Genomic DNA, 24,248 nt, shown 5'->3' with positions numbered 1-24,248 from the left:
TAAAAAAGACATGAGGGGCATTTTTTTTTACACAGAGAGTGGTTCATATGTGGAATGAACTTCCAGAGGAAGTGGTAGATATGGGTACAGTTACAATGTTTAAAAAAAAATTTAGATAAGGACATGAATGAGAAATGTTTGGAGGGATATGGGCCAAGTGCAGGTAGGTGGGACAAGTTCAGTTTGGGATTACAGTTAGCACAGACTGGTCGGACCGCAGGATCTGTTTCCGCGCTGTACGACTATATAAATGATGGAGAGGTTGCAGAGAAGATGTACAAGGATGATACCAGATGGTACACATGCATATCAGGACAGAAGTGTCATGCAGGGCCTCCTCTTTTTCTCTTGAAAAAGGTTTGACAGGTGACCTAAAAGAGTTTTTTTAATATTTTGAAAGGTTTTGACAAAGTAAGTAATGAAAGAATTTTTCATTTTTTGAAGAAATGCCTAACCATAAGGCATCAGTATAAGTCACCAATTACAAGACAACACCGGTCATAGAAAGAAAAGACAAACACGTAAAGCTTTAATCTCAATAGGAAATCAGAAGAAACTTCTTTATCCAAAGGGTGGTGAGAGATGGTGGCGGCTGATCAGGCATTGTTCGGGCTCCTCAGCGCTGGGCTTGTCAATCCGTCCATTTTTTTCTCCCCCCATTTTTCTAAGATCTTAGTGTTTTCTTTTGTGATATGAAAATTTACCTTTGAACAGCTGAGAGCCGGAGCAGAGCAGGCTGGAGGCCTGGAGCGGCTGACAGCCGAAACAGAGTGGGCTGGAGGCCTGGAGCGGTGTGGAGAGGTTGAGAGCTGGAGCAGGCTAGAGGCCTGGAGTATATGGAGCGACTGATATCCGGAGTGAAGTTGGCTGGAGGCCTGGAATGGTGCGGAGCGGCTGAGAACCTGAGCTGAGCAGGCTGGAGGGGTGCAGTGGCTGAGAGCAGGAGCAGAGTGGACTGGAGGCTTGCAATGGCTGAGAGCTGGAGCGGAATGAGCTGGAGGCGTGGAGCAGAGTGGGGTTGGTTGTTGGATTGGGGTCTGGCGCAGGCGGTCAGTGGTTTACGAGGCCAGTTAGACCACATACGGAAGCCCATGCACCAAGTGATTGCAATGTAATATTTATATGTAATTTGTTTATCAGACTGTAATGTTTATCCCTTTAACTATGTCTTATTTCTAACTTACGATCTGCATCACTGTATGGTAATGCAACTTTTTTTCCTTTTTTGCATCTAAGATTTGTACCTAGGTAGTCTACCTAAGATGGCGACATTGTAAACTTTTCACTGCACTCCTGTACATGTACCCAAGTACATGTGATAATAAAGGATATTGTATTCTATTCTAGCATGTGGAACCGGTCACCAGAGGGAGTAATCGAAGTGAATAACAAATGCATTTGATAGCACACGTGACAATCAAATGGTAATCCCACTGAGAGACGGAGGAAGGTTTGAGTAGAGTATAACTGGGGCATGAACAGTTAGAGTCAGTAGCCTATTTCTGTATCATGTATAAACAGCATCTACAAAGAGAAACACAAAAGTTAACGTTTCAGGTCCATCGCCTTCATCTTCCGGCCTGAGCGATTGGCCGCTGAATGCGCAAGCGCACTAGGCGGGCGGGGTCAGCGCAGGCGCTCTGCCTAACGGATGTCACCGTCAGCCTATATCTAGCGTGCGGAGCGCAGTTCTTGTGTTGTTCATGATGGCCGTTATCAAAGCAGTTTGCGTGTTGAAGGGAGCCGGGGAAGTGACTGGCACCGTCTATTTCGAGCAAGCAGTAAGTTACCGGAGCATATTCAGCTGTGACTTCGTTTTCCCCGGTGTTGGCGGCTCGGATCTCGCGGCCGAACGCGCCCGTTTCCAGGGCATTATTCCCCCATCAGCTGCAAAGCTGGACCAGGGCCCGCTATGCTCCGACTAGGCAGACAGCCGAGCCGCGCCGCGGAAAGCTGCGCTGCGTTTCGTTTTAAAAATGCCCGTCTTGAATCGTCTATACGTTTGAGAACCAGTCTTTTTCGGTCCTGCACCCCACTCTTGCCAGTTTTTTTTTTTTTGCTTTGTCATGGTTACACAGCTACTTTGACACAGTTAGTACTGTGGGCAATCCGATAAGAGTATTTACTATCGGAAGATAGCGCCGGAGCAGGTGAAGTCAGCAACTTTTATTGTGAATGTTTATGTTACAGAACTTGTAAGCTTTCGCGAGGTCGCGGATTTGTAGAATTAATCCGGAATGCGTTTGGATTTTGTATGTATACATGCCAACTTGAAGTAACAGCTGGCGGTTATGTTTTCTTTTGAAGGACAACTTGCTTTTCAGTGCCTGGCACCAGTTCTTTTTTTTTAGTTCACTTTTTGTCGGAAATGCATAAGTGAATGAGTTTGGCGCCTTAAGATACACGTGTACGTATGTACCCCTGCATGGGATACCACCATCTCCAGCTTGCCTGCCAAAGCGTACGTGGATCTTGTTACTTGCTGCTTTTAACGAGAGTGAAGATTAGGGCAACATGGAATGCTGCTTTCCCTAATAAAAATTAGGGAAATGTACTAAATTGTTCTAATTTGAATTTGAAGCAGCACGTCTCATTCTTGAGATTTGGGTGCTTAATTGGAGGGAGTACTGTCTCAGATTGTTGAGGTCTTATTTGCCCTACCTAATTTGAGGGGCAAAAGAGTTTTCCTTGTTCCCTGGCCAATGTTTGTTGTTCAGCCACTGCCTGAAATGATATCTATTAATTGGTGTTTGTGTGAGCTTGCTTTCTGTAAACTTACTGTGCTGCATTTCATAAGATAGTAAATACACTTTGTTTTTCAAGTGGTCAAAGTGAGCTTTGTTTACAGGGCAAAAGAATCAAACCTCCCTTTTGCAAACTGAAAGCTGATTTACCTGTGTGCATGTTCTGACTTTTTGGAGCTTCTTTTTTTGACTCTTGGCAAATGTAAACTTTCAGTAAAGCCTGTACTCTGGCTAGTTTTTCCTAATTTGAAAAACTGCAGCTGTAAATGCTAGCTATTTGCACAAGTGAAACTAGGTGGTTTGAATAAAGCAAAATGCAAACAATAAAATTATGATGTTCAATCTTTAAAACTTTACTCCATGCCTGTAGCATGGATTAGACCATTTGGCCTTTTAAGTCTGCCATGCTAGTCAAAAACACTTCGTACCTAAACTCTGCCTCCTTGTATTATCATGGTCAAATACAAAAATCTGTCTATTCTGCGTTGAATAGACAACAACTAAGCATCCATGGCCCTGTGTTGTAGAAAACTCCAAACAATCATTATCTTTTGAGTTATAAATGTTCTATTTTTAAATAGCCACCCACTTGTGTGAATGTGGCCTTTATGTTCCAAACACCTTGAGAATGATCTAAGTTATAGGTCTAATTTACCCTGCTTCTCATTAGTCTGTTCAATGTCTGTCTCGAGGCCAAGTATGTTATTCCTTGGGTAAGAAGAACAAAAGCAGCACAGACAACTAGAGCTGTGGACTCACCAATGCTCTATATTCTCAAATCTCTATCTTCAGTTGTATCATGCATGACTTTTCTCGTGCATTACAAGGTCAAAATTGGGGATTGTTTGGAATCATGACCTCCATACTGAAGCAGAGTGTGTACATATGCATTGAGAACTGGCAATAACATGTGCATGACCAGTAACAATAGGAGAATCTAGCTATCTCCCTATGACAGTGGCATTGCCACTGCTGAATCGCCCACAATCAATGGTGTAGGGTCTACATCGACCAGTACTGAACTGGATCAGCAAGGTGATCTTGTGGCACAGTGGTAGTGTCCCTGGGTTCAAGCTCACTTGCTCCAACATGTCATTATCAATCTTCAAACCCCTTCAACTTAACTCTGCTTTCTGTCCGTTTAACTCTTCTTCATTCATTGATTTGTATTCTCCAATCCTGAGAATCTTCAAATAATTCTCATGTTACATTGTCAAATGCTTCTGAAAATATCAGTATTTGAGATCCACTGCTCCATCTTAGTTGTGCACTCAAATATTTTTTACTAATTTGTCAACACGTTCCCTTTCACAAGTCTGTTTATGCTGCTTAATTGCCTAATCCTAAGGATCCTGTTGCTATCAGCCTAAATAGGCTGAGACGTGGTGGTCCTGTCTAATGAGAGCAGCTGTATGGTCTGGATGAACTTGGTGGCTTACTTTTGGATGCCAGCCTTTTTACTCAAACTTGTTTCCTGGTATGCAACTTGTTTTTTTTCTCTAATTAATAAAACCAAATACTGTGCATGCTGGAAACCTGAAACAAACAGAAGCTGGCGAAACTCAACAGCAGAGGGAAATGGTGTTGACGTTTCAAGTCTGACAAGTCTCTTCTTTGGAACCTGCTGTTCTGAAGTGGAGTTGTATCGAACTTGCAATATTACCTCTGCAACTGATGTCAGACCTGCTAAGTTTCTCCAGCACCTTTGTTTTTATTCTAGTTTGTTCACTTCCTTTCTGAAATTGTTGACAACTTGAAGCCATATGTTCTTGATCAATTTAGTGAATTAATCCACTACTTCCTTTGGACATTTACAAGTAGCCTTAAGAAGGCAATATCTTGATGTGAATAGTCATACCTGAGATTGGCTTACTGTTTCTGGAAAAAAAACTGCAACCTTAAGAGCTATTTTGTAAAATTGTGGCTTAGTATATGAACTGGACAACCAAGGGGAGGTGTAAATAACACGTTAGTTTGTTCAAATGGTGTTCAGTTCAGCTCTGCATCTATTTGGTTTTGAATAACTATTGCATCCACGTTCCAATAAGTATTGACCAGCTCTAATTCAATTGAAAATGAGTATCTAAGTTGGCATGTATGGATATGAATCAGAATTCCAAATAAAATTGTTTTAAGCTGTTAGTTATTTTAACTACTAAATTCATAGTAAATGTTTCCACTTTGTCACACTTCCATCACATTAACACTGTAACCACATACCTCATTCTTGTGGTGTACTGGTTTTTATTTTCCCTTCCTTTTTTCTCTTTAAGAGTAAGGTATAGATTGTCAATTTGTGGCTTTAATGACTTAACTATAAATATAACCTTTAAAATTGGCAGGTCAGGAAGGAGCGCAGCTGGAGTGTCTGTCCTTGTAAACGGCAGTTAGTGGTAAGGCCACATGTTGGCAGTGAAACTATTTACCTAGAAAAGCTTTAGGTTAGAAATTTGGTAGATTTACTTTTATGACTAAAGGTACAGATTAAACAACCAATGAGGATGTTTGGATTGTGAATAGTAAGTTCCATGGTACTACACATTGAGAGAAGAACTTGATCTTAAAGATTGGAGCTGGACATACAGGTATAGTGAGTCTCCATTTTAATTACAAAATCAACACACAGGTTTATGTATAATTACAGTTCTAAAATTAGCAAATTGGCTAGCAGGGATAAACTTAATTCAAACAAAGATTTATTGTGTAATTTGCAAACTAGGAGTTATGATTCCACCACTGGAAGAAGGAATCATGTATGGTTTGGCTGAACATTAGTATTAATTGGTGTTCTAATTGTAAGTATCTGTGTGTTAAGAAATTTGCAAATGTTATTTAGCAAGGGTTCACTTTCCATGTGGGCTGAGATGGTCATGAAGATCCCACCCTCAAGCTTGCGTGAGGCTTGGTAACCCTCAGGTTAAACTCCTGCGAGAGCAGCCTGTAGTCTACCAGGACAGTGGTGAGTTCACCTTTTTATTGGTAATATTGCAAACCTAACACAACCTGTCACCTTGATTTAAGTAACATTTTATGGATTATATACTACCAATTAAGGCATTTTGACACTGAGGATAAGTATTCCTTTTAGATGGGTTGTTCTAGTTTGTTTTCAGATTGGCCTAAGCAACTTGTAGATTTGTTCATTTTTGTTAAATTTGGTTTTTGAAGGGAAAAGTATCATGCGAACACTGCCTGTTTTAACTTGACAAAATAAACAAGATATTCTGTGGCTCACACTTGGGGGCATGCCTTGGCAAATCAGTCGACCTGCCTGATTAAATTTAAATTTTAAGGTTGACAGAATCTGATAATTATTATCCAAATTGTCATGGCAAATGCACTATGTTCCTGCCAATCAGTTCACTGTCATGTTATAAAAGTATTGTTTTTCTTCCTTTGTATTGGTAATTTTGTGAACTGTCCTGTGTAAAACCACTTCAATTAAAATATTTTAAGCCATGCTCTAGTTTATTTATCCATTTCCCTGTTACCACTGATCATGAGACTACTGTTAATTGGAGCATGATTTAAAAGGTCAACTTTATTCTACTGTCTAGTCACATCTCTAAAACAGGTTGGCTTGTTGTTCTCTTCCCTTTCTTTTACATAAGAGAAAATAATTTAACCAGTGCTACTTCACAGTAGACACTTTTAAATGCTGTGCTGGCACATTAGGGAACAAATCTATTTGGACCACTAACTTGTATGCAGTATGAATGAAATGTTTGAGGTGACATAATTGGAATTAGATGAGTAATCCATTTGAGTTGAAAGCTGTTTATCTTCAAATTGCTGACTTGTCAAGATTGCAAGAGTAGTGCTGTCGTGTAACTGAATGCAACAGTTGAATACCATTTGATCCTTCAATTCTATGTCACTTCATGGGCATGAAGTTCAGCATATTAGACTAAAGCTTTATAGCAACACACCAACACTTCTATATTTTGTTTAAAGGCAAGAGTATCTTGTTGGTTTTTTGTATTCTGTTTCATTTCTTACACTTTAAAAGAAACACAGCTGTTCATTTATTGAAAGAAAAGAGCAGAAACTGACCCAGAAAAGCCTTTTACAGTTTGTAGTCCATAAATGTTAATTGAACTTCTAAAAAGCCCACGAAATATAATCTATCTACAATGTAGAGTGCAAGAATGGTAGGTGCCTAGCCTAAAATGAGTTGGTGAACCAGTGACAGTCTTGCCCTCAACACTCATCTCTTATGGCTTGCTCAGGAACATAATTAACTTTTGCATATGGCAGATTCTGCAGACTGAGAATATCAAATAACACATGACTGCCCTTGCACAGGATTTAATTTTGGCAGTAATTGAGACTCAATTCTTCTTTTCAGTATTGACTTGGGTGCAGTTTCAAGCTAAAGAAAAGATGCTCTTAATTGAGGTCTGGTTCTGTTTCTCATTGGTTTGAGTTAGACCCTGTGTACAATGGGTTGAATTACATGCTGAATTTGACAAGAACAACACCTCCATAATCACACAAGCCAAACAGACACCAGGGATTTTCTGGAGGCCTGGTATTCTAACTGGAACTCCATCAACAAACACATTGAATTAGACCCTGTGTGTACACACCTGAGAAATGGAACTGGAAGTGCTACCAAACACTTTGACAAAGGCATGCAAGTAACAAGCAGCACAGAACACTGACATTTCACTGGAGATGCACTGAAAATGTTATCTAGCAGGGTAACCAAACCCACCAGCTCAGCGAGCATGTCTACAACCTCCTCCACGACCAGAGCTACAAATCTTCTCAAACCTCAATGCTCTTAAGTGGCTTGAATTTTTTTCAGCTTTCTCTCAACCTGGAATTTCAGTAATTACTGTAGTATTGTAGTGTTATCCACATTAGAGAAAATTGATGCAAATGGGGCAGTTAGCCATATGACAGAAAATTTGAGGGTACAGTGTTAATGGACTGGTAAGTCTGTCTAGATACAGGCAGTGGTACAAAACGAGTTAAACCAAGAACAATGGATAGAAATGTTTGACAATTCAATTTAGATAAGCAAAGACAATTTGAATTGTGAAATAAAAGAATGACCTCCAAATGTCAAAGGTGTAGTCAGTCAATGTTGCAAGTTGAAAACCATGACCTAAAATGTTCAAAATGGTGTAATAGATTATTTGAAACTACACGAAATGGAAGATTTAGAGAAAGATGATGGGGATGGAGAACAAAGAAGGTATTGTTTTGGGTCCCAAAAAGTTTAAACCCAGTTGCAGAATATTTCAGTTGTGTAGTATTAGTCAATAATCCCTTCTGTTGTGTGGAATAGATTGGCTAAAATGGAACCTAGACTGGAGTAATGTGGATTGGAACAAAATTGAGACTTCCTCCAGTGTCAGCTTTGAGAATGGTAATGCATTAATTTACAAGGAATGGGACTATTTTGGCCAGAATGGATCACTTAGCATTAAATAGTAACCTACTTGTCCACTAAAATACTGTTGTTGTCAGTGACAAAAGTCCAGATAAAAATTGATATGGACACTGAAATCTTACTTGGAAAATCAGATTTTTTTGAAATTCACTCAATAGTGTCATTGTTCTAGTAAAGCAATATAGGAAAGCATTTTTAACTTCAGTGGACTGGTTGTTGACACCAGGGGTAAATATTTAGTTATTTTAAAACTACATGAGCTTACTATACCCTAAGGATTAAATGTAAATGATACACAAGATCCTTTCAAAGGGATGTGATTGATATCCACTTGAAGAAATATTGAAAGACACTGGTCTACCCCCAGCAAGCATCACAAAGTAATGATGGTGGAATTTAAAAGTTGAGGTTTTGCAGATTTGGCAGCCAGATTTTCTGTTGAGAGTAATTCATTAGTAAAGATGAAAATTGTGCACAAGTCAATGGAAGTGGATAGGTGCTGAACTGCTGGCACAACTTCACTAATAATGGGGGCTGAATTTGCTAACAAATAATGGTCAGACTGTGTGGGCCAAACTGTACATTGTCTACATAGTGTATGCTGTCTGTGGGAGGTGATTATCGTTCATATCAGTTGTTAGTAGACATCCAAAAGTTCCATCAGTATCAAGTGATCACCCTTCTGCTTGGGATGAGGCTGTAGTTAGCTTTACCTTTTTTGAGCACTTTTAAATGCACTGTATACTACAAGAATGTCTTTAAAATTTAATCCAAAGTCGCAACTCTGTGGAGGTGACACACAGCTGTAATGTGAAGGCAATGGAAGTCAGCCTCAGTTGGGTAAATGTGGTTTTTTACATATAAAAGGGAGACTGAAAGCTTTTTGAAGTGCAAAATCAATAATTAAACAACTGAACCAGTCTTCAGAAAGCATCTTCAAGGTAGTTTGGTATATAGATTACAAATTTGCAGATTGTAAAGGAGTTATCAAAGTAACAAAGAACCAGTACTTCAGACTTGTGCAGCACATCTGAATGTTGATGTTGACAGTTGGTCTGATTAATGACTTGATCATTACTGATAATCAAAATAAAGTCATCTGTACCCACTTTTAGGCTTTTTTTGGGAACTGTTGACTGGTAATTGCTATTCAGTAGAGAAGTGGAACTATTGTAAAGAAGGTATGGAAGATCACTGCAAAAGATAACCACTCATTGAATATACAGGATGAGGCAAGCAGTTACACAAATGGATTGGCAACATGAAGTGCAAAAATGGAAGACAGATTATGTTCAGACAATGGCTCTGGGAGCAATCATGTCCTTCAGAAGCCATTAAAAGGAATCCTGTTAGTGAGAGATCTATGTGTAAGACGAGAAAAAGATTGAAAGCAAGAATTTAAATATAAACCAAGTCAAGAACTATAGTAAGATGAGCAGTGCTATCAGAAGCAGAAATCATATGTCCGGAGGTCTTAGTGGCTACAAGCAAAATAAGCATGTTAATGAAAGCTTTCATTAACAAGAATTTACAAAGCTGGAGAAATTTGGGATTTATGTACAGGTGCTAGTTGCAAGGTAGCCAGCCCTGTCATGCATATAGATATGCAGGGAAAATATCTCCTGATGGAACCTACATGGCTAAAGGCAGGGTAGTGACATATGGTTTTGAGAACCAACTAAGGGATCAAGGTAGAAATAGATTCACCAGTAGTAAGAAAAGCAATTTTGAACACTTTTATTAGCAATAAAAATGTGACTGTAGATCAGTTAACTTTTTTAAAACTAGACTTCTGAAGGGAGACTGTTGCAAAAGGGGCACTGAATGTAGTGGGTATGCTCTGGAAAGAAATTAGTGTGTGGCCCAAATGATGCAACTTTTGGTACTTCAAAAGGTCTATCTAATTAAAATTGCATTTTTTGAATTGGCATTTGAAAGCAATCCTTCCTTCCATCCTTCTGGTAGCTTGGGGCAACTTTCGGGTATCTTTGTTCACTCTTTTGGGGTGGGAGCAGTCAAAAATGCACTTAAAGTAAAATTCACTGTTGAAAGTTGGACTTTTGGGACTTTGCTAAGCACATTGTTCTGACTGATTTTTGAATCCAGTGGCACTTTGTTTCAGCTGCCTTTAGTTGAAACATGTTTACCTTTTTTGCAGTTTGTCTGTCAGGCTTCAAAGATGCAGCAACTCCAAAACTGAAGTGGTGAAATTGAGACTTAATTGGACAGTTGCCTTGTCTAAGCTCCTGAACAAGGCCAAGTGCCAGTTTATGATGTTAGAATCATATGACTATGAAATCTTCAAATGTGGAAAATGATATTTGGGTGAACAAAATTCTTTAATGGTCAGTGGATTGTTTTAACATTCCTATTGCTGGAAGGTGCCAGGAATGTCCAAGTTTAGTGATGCTTGGACAAATCTGGTGGATTTTCAAGTTCAGGAAGGTTAATAATTTTCTGTTTTTGGGAGAGGGAGGTAAATTTTACACTTTAAGATCAGAGTGTTAAAAGGTACCTTGCCAGTGGAGCTATTTGGTCTTGTTCAGATTGTAAATGTTGTAGTTTCTTGGAAGAACTTGTACAAAGGGATTCAGCAGTAATATCTGTTGAATGCATGCTGACAAGTCAGTCTGGGATAATATGCATTCAATAATATATAGATGACAAAAGATTATGGATCAAGTTTAATGAAATTTCACAATGTAGTGAAGGGAGAAATCTCAAAATTGAAATGGATTGATAGCTGCAAATTGGTGACAGCAAGCTCTTTTAGAAACGGGTATTGGAGACATGTTTAGAACATCTCAAAGGCTCTGTCCTGTGCATCCTGCAGAGAGATCTGTGGTGCTGAGTTTCTGCTTCAGACAGGCAGTTAGTAAACTACTTGGAGTTATCCCTGAGTAGTTTTAAATTAAACAAAAGCATGAGGGTGGGATCAGGCTCACAGAGCCAATGGTCACTTGGGTTTTGCTTTGTTTGGTTTTAAATTAGAGGTCTGGCTGCTGAGCAATAAGTTTCAGGTCTGTAGTGAAGTCCGAGATAGTAAGGCTTCCTGTTTTTTAAAAAGTGGCTGTTTGTTTTTTTTTTCTGCTGGTCTAGATTGGAGAGACAGCATGTGAGAATCATTACTGTTTTGCTGAACTGCGTTTTTTGCCAAAGTGTGTTCATAGGACACTGCCTAAATTGGAATAGTTGATTAGTGATTAAATAAGTAGCTACTGAGGTCTTTCAACGGTTAAAAGCTGTGCTTTTTTGTATTTACTTGTGTAAGAAGGCTTTTGATTAAAGCCTAGTAGTAGACCAATCAAATAACACAGCGCCTTTTTTATACATGGCATTAAATAAAAAGACTTGGCCAATCCTATCTCCTTAGTACATCCTTGGAGGTTGGGGTGGGGGGAATGGTGGTGTGGGGGGCGTTCTGATCTGTTCCATAATAAATGTGTGTATCTTGCTTAAAATAAAAATGCAATATGTTACTCTGCACAACATTGAGTATTTTCCTTTGTTTTTTTTCCTCTTTAAACTGCATAAACTTTTGGTTAAACTTCCTTTGTGGTCTCAACCAAAAATGCCAGGCAAGCTAAGTACTTAGAACTACTGCAGTGGAATTATAATTAGCTGTACAACTTAGAGACTCTGTTTTGGAGAGGTGACTACTCTTGCCAACATGGGACACCAATCAAGTAGCCTCTCTTCTAATTGGCAACTTAATAAAATGAAGCCCCTAAAACAGGGAACACCTGAAGCACCATGGAATGTTCAAAATATGTACAAAAAGTGAGCATTCACTTTCAGAACATAATGTTCTATTTGGAGGCAACTGGAATCGCTTGACTTGGGTCTGTTTTTGCTGCTGGTTGCTGCACTTTGAAATATTGGAAGCAATCCACTTAATGTTGTTTTGGAATATTTTTTTTCCCAGGGAGATGGACCTGTGACTCTGAAAGGAAGCATCACTGGATTGACTCCTGGAAAGCATGGGTTCCATGTTCATGCTTATGGAGATAATACAAATGGTATGGACTAAATACTTGCTGTTCTGACAATTATGAATTAAAAACTTTACATTGTGTGTATATGTTCATTTGAAATAAACTGGAATGGACTTTTCCATGTAGATGAATACCATCTTTAAATTTGCAAGTTTTATTTTACACTACAATAGACCTAATCTTTCAAAATGTGTCCTTAAATCTTCAAATGCTGGCAACAGTTGTCAGGTCACCTATAGAGAGCACAAAATTGATATTTCAGATGTGGAGCTTTCATTGTTGCAAAAAAATCAAAATTTGGTAAATCAAGTCAAGGGAGAGTCAAAACTTCTGTTTTAATAAGAATTAGACCAAAGGTAGGGAAAGTGCACCAAGTTCAAATCATAAGTGGGAAATGGTGAAATGCCAGAAATCCAACTTGCCTGGATCACAGCAGTGACTACAATTCAATAGTACTTGATTGCTTATGAAGTTCTTTGGGACATCCTGTTGTAAAAAATGCCATAAATGCTCTGGGTAGACTTGCGATGAATATAGCCCACAATCCAGTGGCTCCACCTTTTTTGAGCACTTGAATGAAAAAAGTGGGTTATTTTCAAAATCATGTAAGCAAAGGATCAGTTCTGAATTAAGCCATAATCATTGGCTTCAATGTGGTATTATTTCTGAGGCATGAGACTGAAATGTCAATCCTATTCTTAATGGCATCTACTTCTGAGCATTGTTTCCTTTTCCCCTCATCTCTTGAACAAGTCCATGATATAGACAGCCTGGAATAGCCTGAATCAGATGGGTCTTGGGATGAGGCCGTTTTGGAGCTTGAGTGGGAACCTGCAAAAGAATTAAATGACTTGGGCTTGGGTCTCGCAGAGATGAAAACAGCATCAAGAAAACAGCAAGTGGGAGTAATGCTAAGGAGCAGTCAATGAAGTGTGAAACCTGGAAACTGGCTTTGAATATAATTGTTGTTGGGAAAGTGGCAACCAAAATGGGAGGCACAGTGCCTTCTGTTCAGTTTACCTGTGTGCTGCTTCTTAAATAAACTTCAATTCATGAGTAGGAAGATATGGGACCCCCATCTAGATAATCCAAAAGTTCACCTATGGGAAGTATTTGACTCTTTATAAATGTCCTTATTGCCAATCTTCCTTTTTTTGAAGAACCTCTTTTATGCTGCTGTAATAACTAGGGAAGCACAACATTTATGTTCCAGTTATGATTTCAACTGTTTTTTAAAAAAGCCTAAACAGTGAGGACTAATGTGTACTTTCCTTGTGCATTGAAACATTGTGCAGTAGTTCACTGTGGAAAAACATGTAATCAATTGTTTTCTATTAATAATCCTCAAAAGAATGGTACTTGTTTTGATGGTCAATAAAGCAATAACCATTTTAAAAAAAAAAAAAAAAAACTTGTGTTCAAAAGGGGAGAAGTCCAATAGACATTGCCATAGCTGATCTGCTCCCAGAAAATGTAGACAAAAATGGAGAACTTTTTGACCTAGGCAACATTTTAGTGTCACCAGTGAAAGAAAACAGCAGGAGTTTGGGTATGTGGGTAAATGCATTGGCTTGACATGGTGGCTAGATTAGAGGGGACAATTACATCTCCTTCTATTTTACAAATTGTAAAACAAAACTGTCTGCAGCCCCACTTGTGTTTTGCTTGTTGCTATTATTCCTCCAGCACTTACTATCTTAAATCTGAATGAAGAACAGATTTAAGAGAAACTGGCACCTTTTTGCATGTGGTCTTAAGATTTAAATGAAACAAAGTTGATGAAAGAAATAACTTGGTGTTCATGTGGCCCACTCCAGGCTCGTGTGAGATAGGCCTAACAGATTTCTAGGCAATGGTGTCATCTGTCACCTTACCAAGAGTAAGATGTGTTTATCTGCTAATGTAGATGGTCCAGTACATGTAATTTAGGGTCAGAGTTATACAGCACGGAAACAGACCTTTTGGTCCAACTTGTCTATGCTGACCAGATATCCTAAATTAATCTAGTCCTATTTGCCCCATATCACTCTTAAACCCTTCCTATTCATACACCCATCCAGGTGCCTTCTAAATGTTGTAATTGAACCTACCACCCTCTGGAAAAAGTTGCCCTCTCTCCTTAATCCTATGTCCCTCCTACCCTGGGGAAAAGACCTTCACTAGTCACCTTAGCCATGACTGTCATTTAATTCCTACATGAAGCTTTATTTTATTTTAACTTGTGTAACTATTTACCAAATATTTACCAGTAAATTGTCCAGTTCACTGAGCAATGCCACAAATGATTGTAGTACAACAAAATATGGGGGAAGGATGTTGGTGAATAAGTAGCTGAGTTGCAAATGTTTTTACAATTTTAGATTAATCTGAGATGTGTAAATTCTGAGCTTGACAAAATTGCCTTCTTCCAACATACTCGCCTCTAATCAATTCCCATGCAGTAGGCAATTGCTAATACATAAATCTGAAACAGTCCAAAAACTACATGCTTCTGCTATCACTTTTAAACTGTATCAGTTCCTCCTGTGAGGAAGCAGGATATCTAACATACACATGCATACTTTGCATCTTGTCACTTCCAGCCACTCCCATCCTCCTCCAATTTAATCATGCTGTCTTTTAGTACTTGATGACCCCAATACTTAAGACAGTTGGAAGTGGTCCTCATTTAAGCTACAGCCTCCAACAGTTAGTTGACCCTTGTTTCAGGCTGTTGATTTGGCTGCTAAATACAAGTACAATGGAAGGTATTGACATGATCACTTGCTGCCTTCTAAATGTGAGCTACTGTCTGACTTTGATTCTACTGCCTGTGTATAAATATGATGCAACTTTTAAAATGCCTCATTGTAAGTTGCTGAAAAATTTAGCCACTTAACTCAGTTTTTAGATGACCTGCTTTCTGCTGTATTTGTGTACAATACAGGCTGTATCAGTGCAGGACCTCACTACAACCCTTTTGGTAAAAATCATGGTGGACCTAATGACGAAGAAAGGTGAGCTTTTTAATGCAATGGTTTTGCACTGTCCTTTGAATATTGGAAAGCAATATACAATTCCATAATGCAGCTTTGTATGCTTTTAGCTTGAAGTGTGAATTGTTTCAAATTGTCTTAGTGATTTTTCGGGGAACTGTCTAGAAATGGCAGATATCTTCCACCGCAGTGAATGATTTAAAAGTTATCTAGTGATGTAGAAGCTGCCTTGAGGCAGAATGTGTTCTTCCATTCTTGTATGACTTGTCCACTGAAACAATTTTCTTTAAGTCAACAAATATGCAGCTTATCTTGAAAGCAGAACATACCTCATTCATTATGCTGGAAGAGCCATTTTGCCTCACAGCTTGCAGTATTGCATTCCTGTGCATCAGACCCAAAGTTCCTGTGTTTTTGCAACCCTCTGTATTGTTTGATCAATCATGCAATCATGCATTTAGATATAAAATTTAGATTGTTTTACATGGCAAGTAAACTTGTATGCTGCAATTTATGATAGCTAGGAACATAAGTTACCTTGACAAAATAAAGAATCAACCAAATGTTGGAAAACAGTCCAGTGACACTGGATAGAATTTTGAGCTTCTCATGACCCCCTACCTGCCCTCTCTTTAAAGCCTCTTTTTAAAATAAAACATTATTTGTACTTTGCTCTATCTAGATGCTAGATAAGAACTCATGCTTTCTACTCACCCCAGACTTCTGCCTTCATTGTTACTTGTGCATAATACGGCCACTGACTAAAGCCATCGTACCATCTCTTCAGTTAGAGTATCTCCAACTAAGATGCTCCAACATAATCTGTGTAGCCAAGACTTTATTGCACATTTTGAAGACAGTGAGGGAATTCTCCTGATGTCCTTACACAATACATGGAAGCTCCTACCTTTTTACATCGCAAAATACTACTTAACCACAACACAGCTACCCAGCTAGGACAGCCCTACATCAGTTAAAACTAGGACTTCCTTGCATGTTGGTGAAATTAAGATGAGTACGAGTAATACTTTCTCAATTTTAATGGGGGCGGGTAATTCCAGCAGAGATTTCAGAAAAGTTAGTTGATGTAACCACTTGATGAAATGCACAGACCTCGTGTTGTGGGTTTCACAAGCTTGTTAGGACTAAAGACCGTCTACCAAAGTTAGCAGTTTCCACAGATACTTCACACATCAGCAAAATCGTATTGGAGATACGAATGTGATGTTCATGGATTTCATTATGCCCAGCAAACTGGAATGGAAAAGTTTGAACACAGCAAGATAAGCTGCAATTCTGTGGTACAGACCTTCATGACTGAGAATGAAACTGAAGTGCATTTTATTGTTCAAATGTAAAATCCTGCCAAAAATGTCCCTGCAGGAGCTTTTACGCATGAAAGAGAATGGAATGAAGTTTGGGATAACTAATGTGTGGAATAGGTGACCTGGGTAACAAAATGTAACTTATTCAAGGAGGATATCATCTGATCCCATGTAACGGAGTTCAAGAAGCTCAAAGAAATAATGTCCGCATCATGGTTGTACTGGGATGGGGATCTGACATTCATGATTCAGCATTTTTGCATGAGCCTGAAGCCATTTATGGAAAATGCTTGTGCAACATCAAATGTCTGGATGCTGAATTTGATGTGGGGGTGGTGAACCTTTGCTCTGTAATAAATGCCATGCATGATTTTTGTGATCTTGAGATTATGGGAATGCCCTTTTATGCACAGTTAACAGAGCATTTGTAAAAGCATAATATTCTCTTCATCCATTGAGTGAGTGATTTTTAATTGCAGAGAAATGATTCTGAAAATTCTACATCAAATCCAGCATATCATCCATATGATAACAGTAAATGACTCAACAATTTGATGCACTTTCAGTCAGATACTGAGACAATGTATTGCGAGTATTAAAACTCCATCCATTATGGTAAAGATACTGCTGGACAATTTTTTTTATTCAAACTACCACATTAATATGAATTTCTGGGTTTTCTTAGTTTTTATCAACCAGACAGCTGGGATATCATTTCTCATGTTTAAATGATATGGCCTCTCACTGAAACATAACAATGCTGCTGCAGGTTTGGTTTTATCAATGAAAGACAAGTTTATAATGCAAACATGAAGATGCACCAAGCTACTTTTTAAAGATTTCAAAACTCTTACTAAAAGACTATTAATTCCAAAGCCACAACTGTACCAGAGACAGTTCCCTAATGTGAGAATCTACTGCTTCCTTGAGTCGGCTTACAATGCTGTAAACTTTAAATTTCAAAAACTCTTCAGGATTTTAACAAATGTGCTGGTCTGGAACTTTAAAATTAAACAGGTTACTTCAGTGTAAAGAATTTGTTAACCCTCCTAATGCATCTCCTTTCAACAGGACCAATTGTTTATACAAATCCAGCTTCAGCCAAAATTTTTGCAGACTGCCAAGTTGAAACTCCAAACCTTTCCAAGCTCTGTTTTCCCCCAAACATAAAGAAGGAAACATAATTTCCAGAGCGTTCTAACTGAAGCCTGTTGCGCTACACTGTTTACTTTGTGCATGTAAGACTCTCCCAAAGTGAACAAATTCATGTTATTCTCCAAGAACTGAAAGAAAATAGTGACGACATAAATACCAAGTTAACCATTAGCCTTGCTCTCACCCCACATTCCACTTGTTCAAAGTTCAAAATGATCTTAAAACAGATGAAGCTTGTCTTGCATCACATTTAGAACCAGCAACCATCCACAGACATGCTGGCTGTTTGCATTTTATACTCTGCAAACAAGTTCACCCTGGTCTTCCAGGGATTTGTAATGTTGAGTCCTAAACTGGTGATGCCTAAAGAAAAGCTTTTTAACTTGGATGTTAATGGTAACTGTTTATATGGACTCTTCATGTTTTCTTTTAGAAACAATAATTTGTATTAATTTTTGTAAGCTTTTAAGATGGTAGATGATTGCAGTATGTCCAAGATGACCTTGATTCTTGTTGAAATTCTCTCTAACTTGTATGGTTCAGTGCCTGTTGTCCTAAATTCATCACAACTTTAGTCTAAGATGAAATTAAATTTGTTCATGCGTTTTTTTTAGCAAAGGTGATTTTAGTGGCCTGTTAGTTTATCATTCTACAATAACGTGAATTTCACACGTGAAGCAATATAGGAAGCTTTTATTACATTGAAGACTCAAAATTCAAGTTTTTTTGCAAATGTAAAATGCTATTTATTTGGAATCAACTACCCTTTTTGATTATAAATGCATTACATATTACCTGGATTGTCTGGTTTAATTGTAACTTGTGATTTACAGACATGTTGGTGATTTAGGCAATGTGGAGGCTAATGGAAATGGGGTGGCAGTCTTTGAACTCAAGGATCATCAACTCCATCTTTCAGGGGAGAAGTCCATTATTGGGCGTACACTTGTGGTAAGTATTGAAAAACTTGATCACCTGATGGTTACAATGGTCTGATTCAATGAAGAGGAATTGACTCCTACAGGCTTTCTGAAGTAATTGGCAAAATCTGAGTTTTGGTAACAACTTGAATGGCACTTCTGAGCTGTGCCTCAAACATTATTAAATTCTGTTTATCTATTAACATGATTTAATTTTGCACATTTTTTTGAAGAAACTGTTCAATCCAAGGGGCTAAAGGTCCTCAACACACATGTCAATCCTTAGTTTAATGTCACTTAGTGAGTGCGAGTGGATTTCTTGACTTTGAGGCATTGATTTTGAATCTCAGCACCCTTTGTCTTTGCTTCTATACAGAGTAGTTTTGTGGTGATCTGCTAGTTTTTGAATTGGCTTTGATATGGGGTAACATCCATTGCAGTGACACTATATATTCTCTTTCTACACTTTATTTTGCCCTTCCCAGAATCATGATTATGGAGAAATAGTCTTGAATAGTTAAAAGCCTCCCGTACCAATGGAAATAGTCAGTAACGAGGCAATGATTTATAAATCAGAATTGAACTGCTGAAGTGGAGTTTTGTTTAACACTGCAATACAGAAAACTGAATTTTATCTGGAACTTAGGATCAGGTGTGTACCAGCTGATCAAATATCTGTTAGTCAGATTTGCAGCACGGAAACAGACCCTTCATCTAACTCATCCGTACCAACTTGATAACCTAAATAAATCTAGTCCCATCTGGCAGCACTTGGCCCATATCTCTGTACAACCTTCCATATGCCTTTTCAAATGTTGTTTTTCTACCAGCCTCCACCACTTCCTCTGGCAGCTCATTCCATTCACGCACCTTCTGCTTGGGGGAAAAAAGTTGCCCCTTGGGGTTTTTTAACATCATCCCCTCCTTCCTTAAACCTCTGCCTTCTAGTTTAGACTTCCCACCCTAGGAAAAGACCTTGTCTATATTTACCCTATCTGTGCCCCTCAGATTTTAACCCTCTAAGGTCACCCCTCAGCCTCTGTTGCTCCAAGGAAAATAACCTGAGCCTATTCAGCCTCTCCTTATAGCTCAAACCCACCAATCCTGGCAACATCCTTGTAAATATTTTCTGGATCCTTTCAAGTTTCTCAACATCATTCCCAAAGCAGGGAGACCAGATTTGCATGCAGTATTCCAAAAGTGGCCTAAGCGATGTCTTGTACAGCGGCAACATGACCTCTCCACTATACTCAATGCACTGACCAATAACGACATGCACACCAAACACTACCTTTGCTATCCTATCCACTAGTGACTCCACTTTCAAGGAACTATAAACCTGCACTCCAAGGTCTTTGTTCAGCAACACTCCCCAGGACCTTACCATTAAGTGCTGCCCTGAATTGATTTTTCTAAAATGCAGCACCTCACATTTATCTCAATCTGCTACTCCTTGGCCCACCTGCTTGTACTTCCTATGCTGTCATCCAAATCACATTTCAATGACAAAAAGCAGTGCGCTCAGTGCCAATCCTTGTGGCACACAGTTGATCACAGGCCTCCAGTCTGACAAGCAACTCTCCTCCGCTGGAGACAGGACTGCAGATGCTGGAAGCTAGAGTCAAAAAATGTGGAGCAGGAAAGTCTATGTTTTGGGTTGGAACTCCTCTACCACGAGGAACCTTTGTCGGGCACCTTACTGAAGTCCAAGTAGTTCACATGCATGACTCTGCTGCAATCAATCCTCTTCGTTACATTCTCAAAAAAACTTGACCAAGCTAGTGAGACACTATTTCCTAGGCACAAAGCCATGTAAACTACAATCTTTAATCAGTCCTTGCCTTTCCAAATACATGGAAATCCTGTCCCTCAGGGTTCCTTCCAATAACTTGCCCACCACTGATATCAAACTCACTGGTCTATAGTTCCCTGGCTTTTCCTCACCACCTTTTTTAAATAGTGGCACCATGCTAGCCAACCTCCAGACTTCCAGCACCTCACGTGGCTATCATGATACAAATATCTCAACAAGTGGTACAGCAATCGGTTTCCTAGCCTCCCACCAAGTTCTAGGATGCACCTGTTCAGGTCCTAGGGATTTATTCATCTTTTGTTTTAAGATGTCCAGCACTGTCACCTCTAATAAAAATAGTTCTCCTATAATACTATAGTTGTGTTGTTGTGTGACCTTGTGCTGTAGAAAATCACATTATAGGAAAACTCCTATAGGAATGTTATAGGAAATTGCTACACCTGTCCAGTGGAAAGTTAGTGTTATCCAAACAGTGTCCACTATTCGTCAATTGTGTTACAGCCAATTTGCATTAAAGAAACTTGTTATAACATGACTGCCTGTATGGACATTTCTAAAGGTGTCGCTGTTTATTTCTCCACGTTCTGTATCTTCCACATCCTTCTCCACAGTAAACACTCTTGCAAAAATACTTGTTCAGTATTTCCCCTGACTCCTGTGGTTCCACACATAGGCGGCCTTGGTGTTATTTTTAAAGGGCCCTATTCTCTCCCTAGTGACCTTTTTTGTCCTTAAATTTGTAAAATCCCTTGAGTTCTCCTTAACCCTATTTGGCAAAGGTATCTCTTACAGCTTTCTTAGCCATCCTGATTTCCCTCTTAAGTATACTCCTACTGCCTTTATACTCTTTTTAGGAATTCACTCCATCTCTGCTGTCCACACCTGACATGTGCTTACTTTCTTTTCCTCTAGTCATCCATGATTCCCTACACCTACCAACCTTGTCCTTCAACCTAACCAGAACATGCTGTCTCTGCACCCTTATCTCATTTTTGAAGGCTTCCCATTTTCTGGCCATCCCTTTTTTTACCTGCAAACATCATCCCTGCCCATCAATTCTTCAAAGTCCTTGCCTAATACTGTCAAAATTGACTTTCCTCCAATTTAGAACTTTAACTTTTTAACTTTTAGGTCCAATCTATCCTCTTCCATCACTTTTTTTTTAAAAAAAACTAATAGAATTATGGTCACTGGCCCCAAAATGCTTCCCCCAACAGCACCTCTGTCACCTGCCCTGCCTTATTTCCCAATAGTAGGGAAAGTTTTTTTGCACCTTCTCTAGTAGGTCCATCCACATGCTGAATCAGAAAATTTAAGTACTTGCTTAACAGACTGATCAGGATTGATCAAGAGGTCCATGTCTTCAATGCAAAAACACAAAGTAATTTAAATCTGTGTAAATCCCTTTAAATAATGAAACTTTGCCTGAAATAAAACTTACTGGCAGAGAGCTATTTCATTTGCATTGTCAACAGAGTTCATGATAATACAATAAACTTCCAGTATTTATGGTACATAAATCAGCAAAATTAGTGTGCCAGTCAAAACCAAGACCACCTTGGAGGCAACATGTTGAACAGGATATCTTCAAATGAGCAAAGTGTTTAGCACAAACTAATAAGGCAAAATGAAAAACTTGTCTTGCACTGGCCACAAGTAAATTTTTGTATCTGCAGAATGGAATAAACTCATTTGATTATTCTCAGATTATCTTTGTTTCTTCAAAGTTAAATTTACTCTGATTTTAAGAATGAGATGCTTGGCATGAGACTAAAAAATGCCAAAAGTTGTGGCTTAGGAACAGACTTTGGACACTCTTTTGTGTGTTTGCTTGGTACTTGGAGTGAAGGAATTACTAACTCTTGATTTGCTATAATTACCCTGATAGGGCCACAAGTTATATAAGATGTGCTGATTTTTGACTTTGTTGTTTTGAAGGTTCATGAGAAGGAAGATGATTTAGGAAAAGGTGGTGATGAGGAGAGTACTCGGACAGGAAATGCCGGAAGTCGTTTAGCCTGTGGTGTCATTGGAATCGCCAAGAATGAAACCAACTAGGAGGGGGGTGGGGGTAGAATTGAAAATAATTTTGCTGTAGGTCAGCATACCTAACTATTGATTATTGGTCCAAAATAGTCTAATGTACAACAACTTTGTTCTGTATACATAATATCCACAGCAGAGAAACTGGCAACGCGGTCCAACTGACCATTTGGCCTACAGAGTTATGCTTTAAATTTCTTGATTTGTTTCTGCCTAAATGCAGAAATTGTAAGTAACATCTAGCTGATTCTTGGTTTGTTGACCATGTATACTTAACTGTTGTAATTTGTTTATCTAGCAGAATGAGTTAAACCAATAGTTGAAAGCACTGAATGAATAATGTTGTGTCAAACAAATGTAATAAAGACAACATTCTTTCTTTGACTATCCAAGTGCCTTAATGAAAAACACTGGCTTGAATTTTTAAGGTAGATTTTTGTTGTCAATTGTACAATAGAAATTAAAAACTAAAAAGGATAGCAGGAAGAAACTGGGGTGTTTGTCTAACACTAACCTCTTTTACTGTGTTCTGTATTTTTTTAACTTGCTTGGGTGTTGGTACATTTTCCTTTTTAGACTTCAGTACTGTTAAGTGACAGCAAGTCAGGGTTTTCACAAATCGTGCTGCCAGACTTTGGGATCTTGAGCTCCAATGCAACTGTGTGGGCCTTGTTGGTTGTGTTTTTTTTTTAAATAGTGGGTGTACCCTAACTGGCTGAATCTTGCCCTGAAAATCCCAGTGAAAAGTCAGATTTTATTATTTTTAGTTCACCTGTAAACAGTTCCTCCCCCTCATCACAGATGTGGCTTTAATTCCCTAAGCTACTCTTGATATTACTTTAATGCACCTTTTCATGATTTTTGCCCATGTCCTAATGTTTTGTGTAATCCTGGAATCCCAACATGCAGGAAGAGGCTGTTCAGCCCCTTGGACGAGCATGCCACACAAACCATCCCACCCCCATCTATCCTTGTAATGCCACATATTCCATGGCTTACCTAGCCTGCACATCCCTGGACACTACTAACTTGAACACATGGCCACTCCATCTAACTTTCATTGTCATAGATCTAAACTTCAGAGCAAGGGTACTCGTATGAACTTTTTAGTAATCTCATTTGTTCACTGGAGTCACAAGCCAGCTTTTTGAACTTGTCTTCCGAACTGAAAGATGACCAGCTACATATGCTTTGTTCATAAATTTAAAAATTCACATCTTTCCTAGAGAGCAGTAAGCTTCTAGCTTGACCAGACATGACCACCTTGTCTAACACTAGTAGCTTTGAAAGCTCCTACCTTTTTCAGCTAGAATGTTCAGGTCATGCTGGTTCAGCAGCAGACAGGAACTACATAAGTAGGCACCAGAGGACACTATGACCCCTTAAGCCCGCTCTATTCAATAGGATCATTGTTAATCTGACAATCCTTGCATCCACTTTCCTGTGTTTTCCTCAACCCTTAATTTCACTACTGAACAAGAACCTATCCATTTCAGTCTTAAAAACACTTCAAGGATCTGCTCCCACAGCTCCCTGTGCAAGGAGTTCCAAATGCATTAAACCCTCAGGAAATTATTCCTCCTTCCTGTCTGAAATTGTCACCCTTCTATTCTGAGACTGTCCTCTGGACTTAGACCCTCCTATGAGGGAAATTATCTTCCCAGTATTTCCTAAAGTAGGTACTAAAATGCCTGAACAATTTGGTGTACAACATAGCCCATACCAGTGAATTGTCAAGATTTTCACATGTTAAAAGGATATTTGCCCTAACTAGTTAAACAGTTGTTGTTTTTCTAGAAATCTTCAGTAAATTATCAACTTTTTCAACTGTATTGCATGAAATCAGGACTTGGTATTGGAGATAATGTATTAGCATG

At 38.8% G+C, this 24,248-nt stretch overlaps 1 protein-coding gene across 1 annotated transcript; it reads left to right on the top strand.

The window, feature by feature from the left end:
• Window positions 1-1,508: 1,508 nt before the first annotated feature.
• On the top strand, window positions 1,509-22,755 carry LOC109911774 (superoxide dismutase [Cu-Zn]). The gene is made up of 5 exons (XM_020511155.2): window positions 1,509-1,781; window positions 12,071-12,164; window positions 15,067-15,136; window positions 18,429-18,546; window positions 22,267-22,755. Exons 1-5 carry the CDS (start codon window positions 1,704-1,706, stop codon window positions 22,384-22,386), a joined length of 480 nt encoding a protein of 159 aa, XP_020366744.1. The 5' UTR covers window positions 1,509-1,703; the 3' UTR covers window positions 22,387-22,755.
• Window positions 22,756-24,248: the final 1,493 nt, after the last annotated feature.

This window comes from Rhincodon typus, chromosome 11, assembly GCF_021869965.1.
Source record: "Rhincodon typus isolate 14 chromosome 11, sRhiTyp1.1, whole genome shotgun sequence".
NCBI lineage: Eukaryota > Metazoa > Chordata > Chondrichthyes > Orectolobiformes > Rhincodontidae > Rhincodon > Rhincodon typus.
Note: the sequence above shows the minus strand (reverse complement) of the source record. Positions and strands in the feature narration are given on the sequence as shown.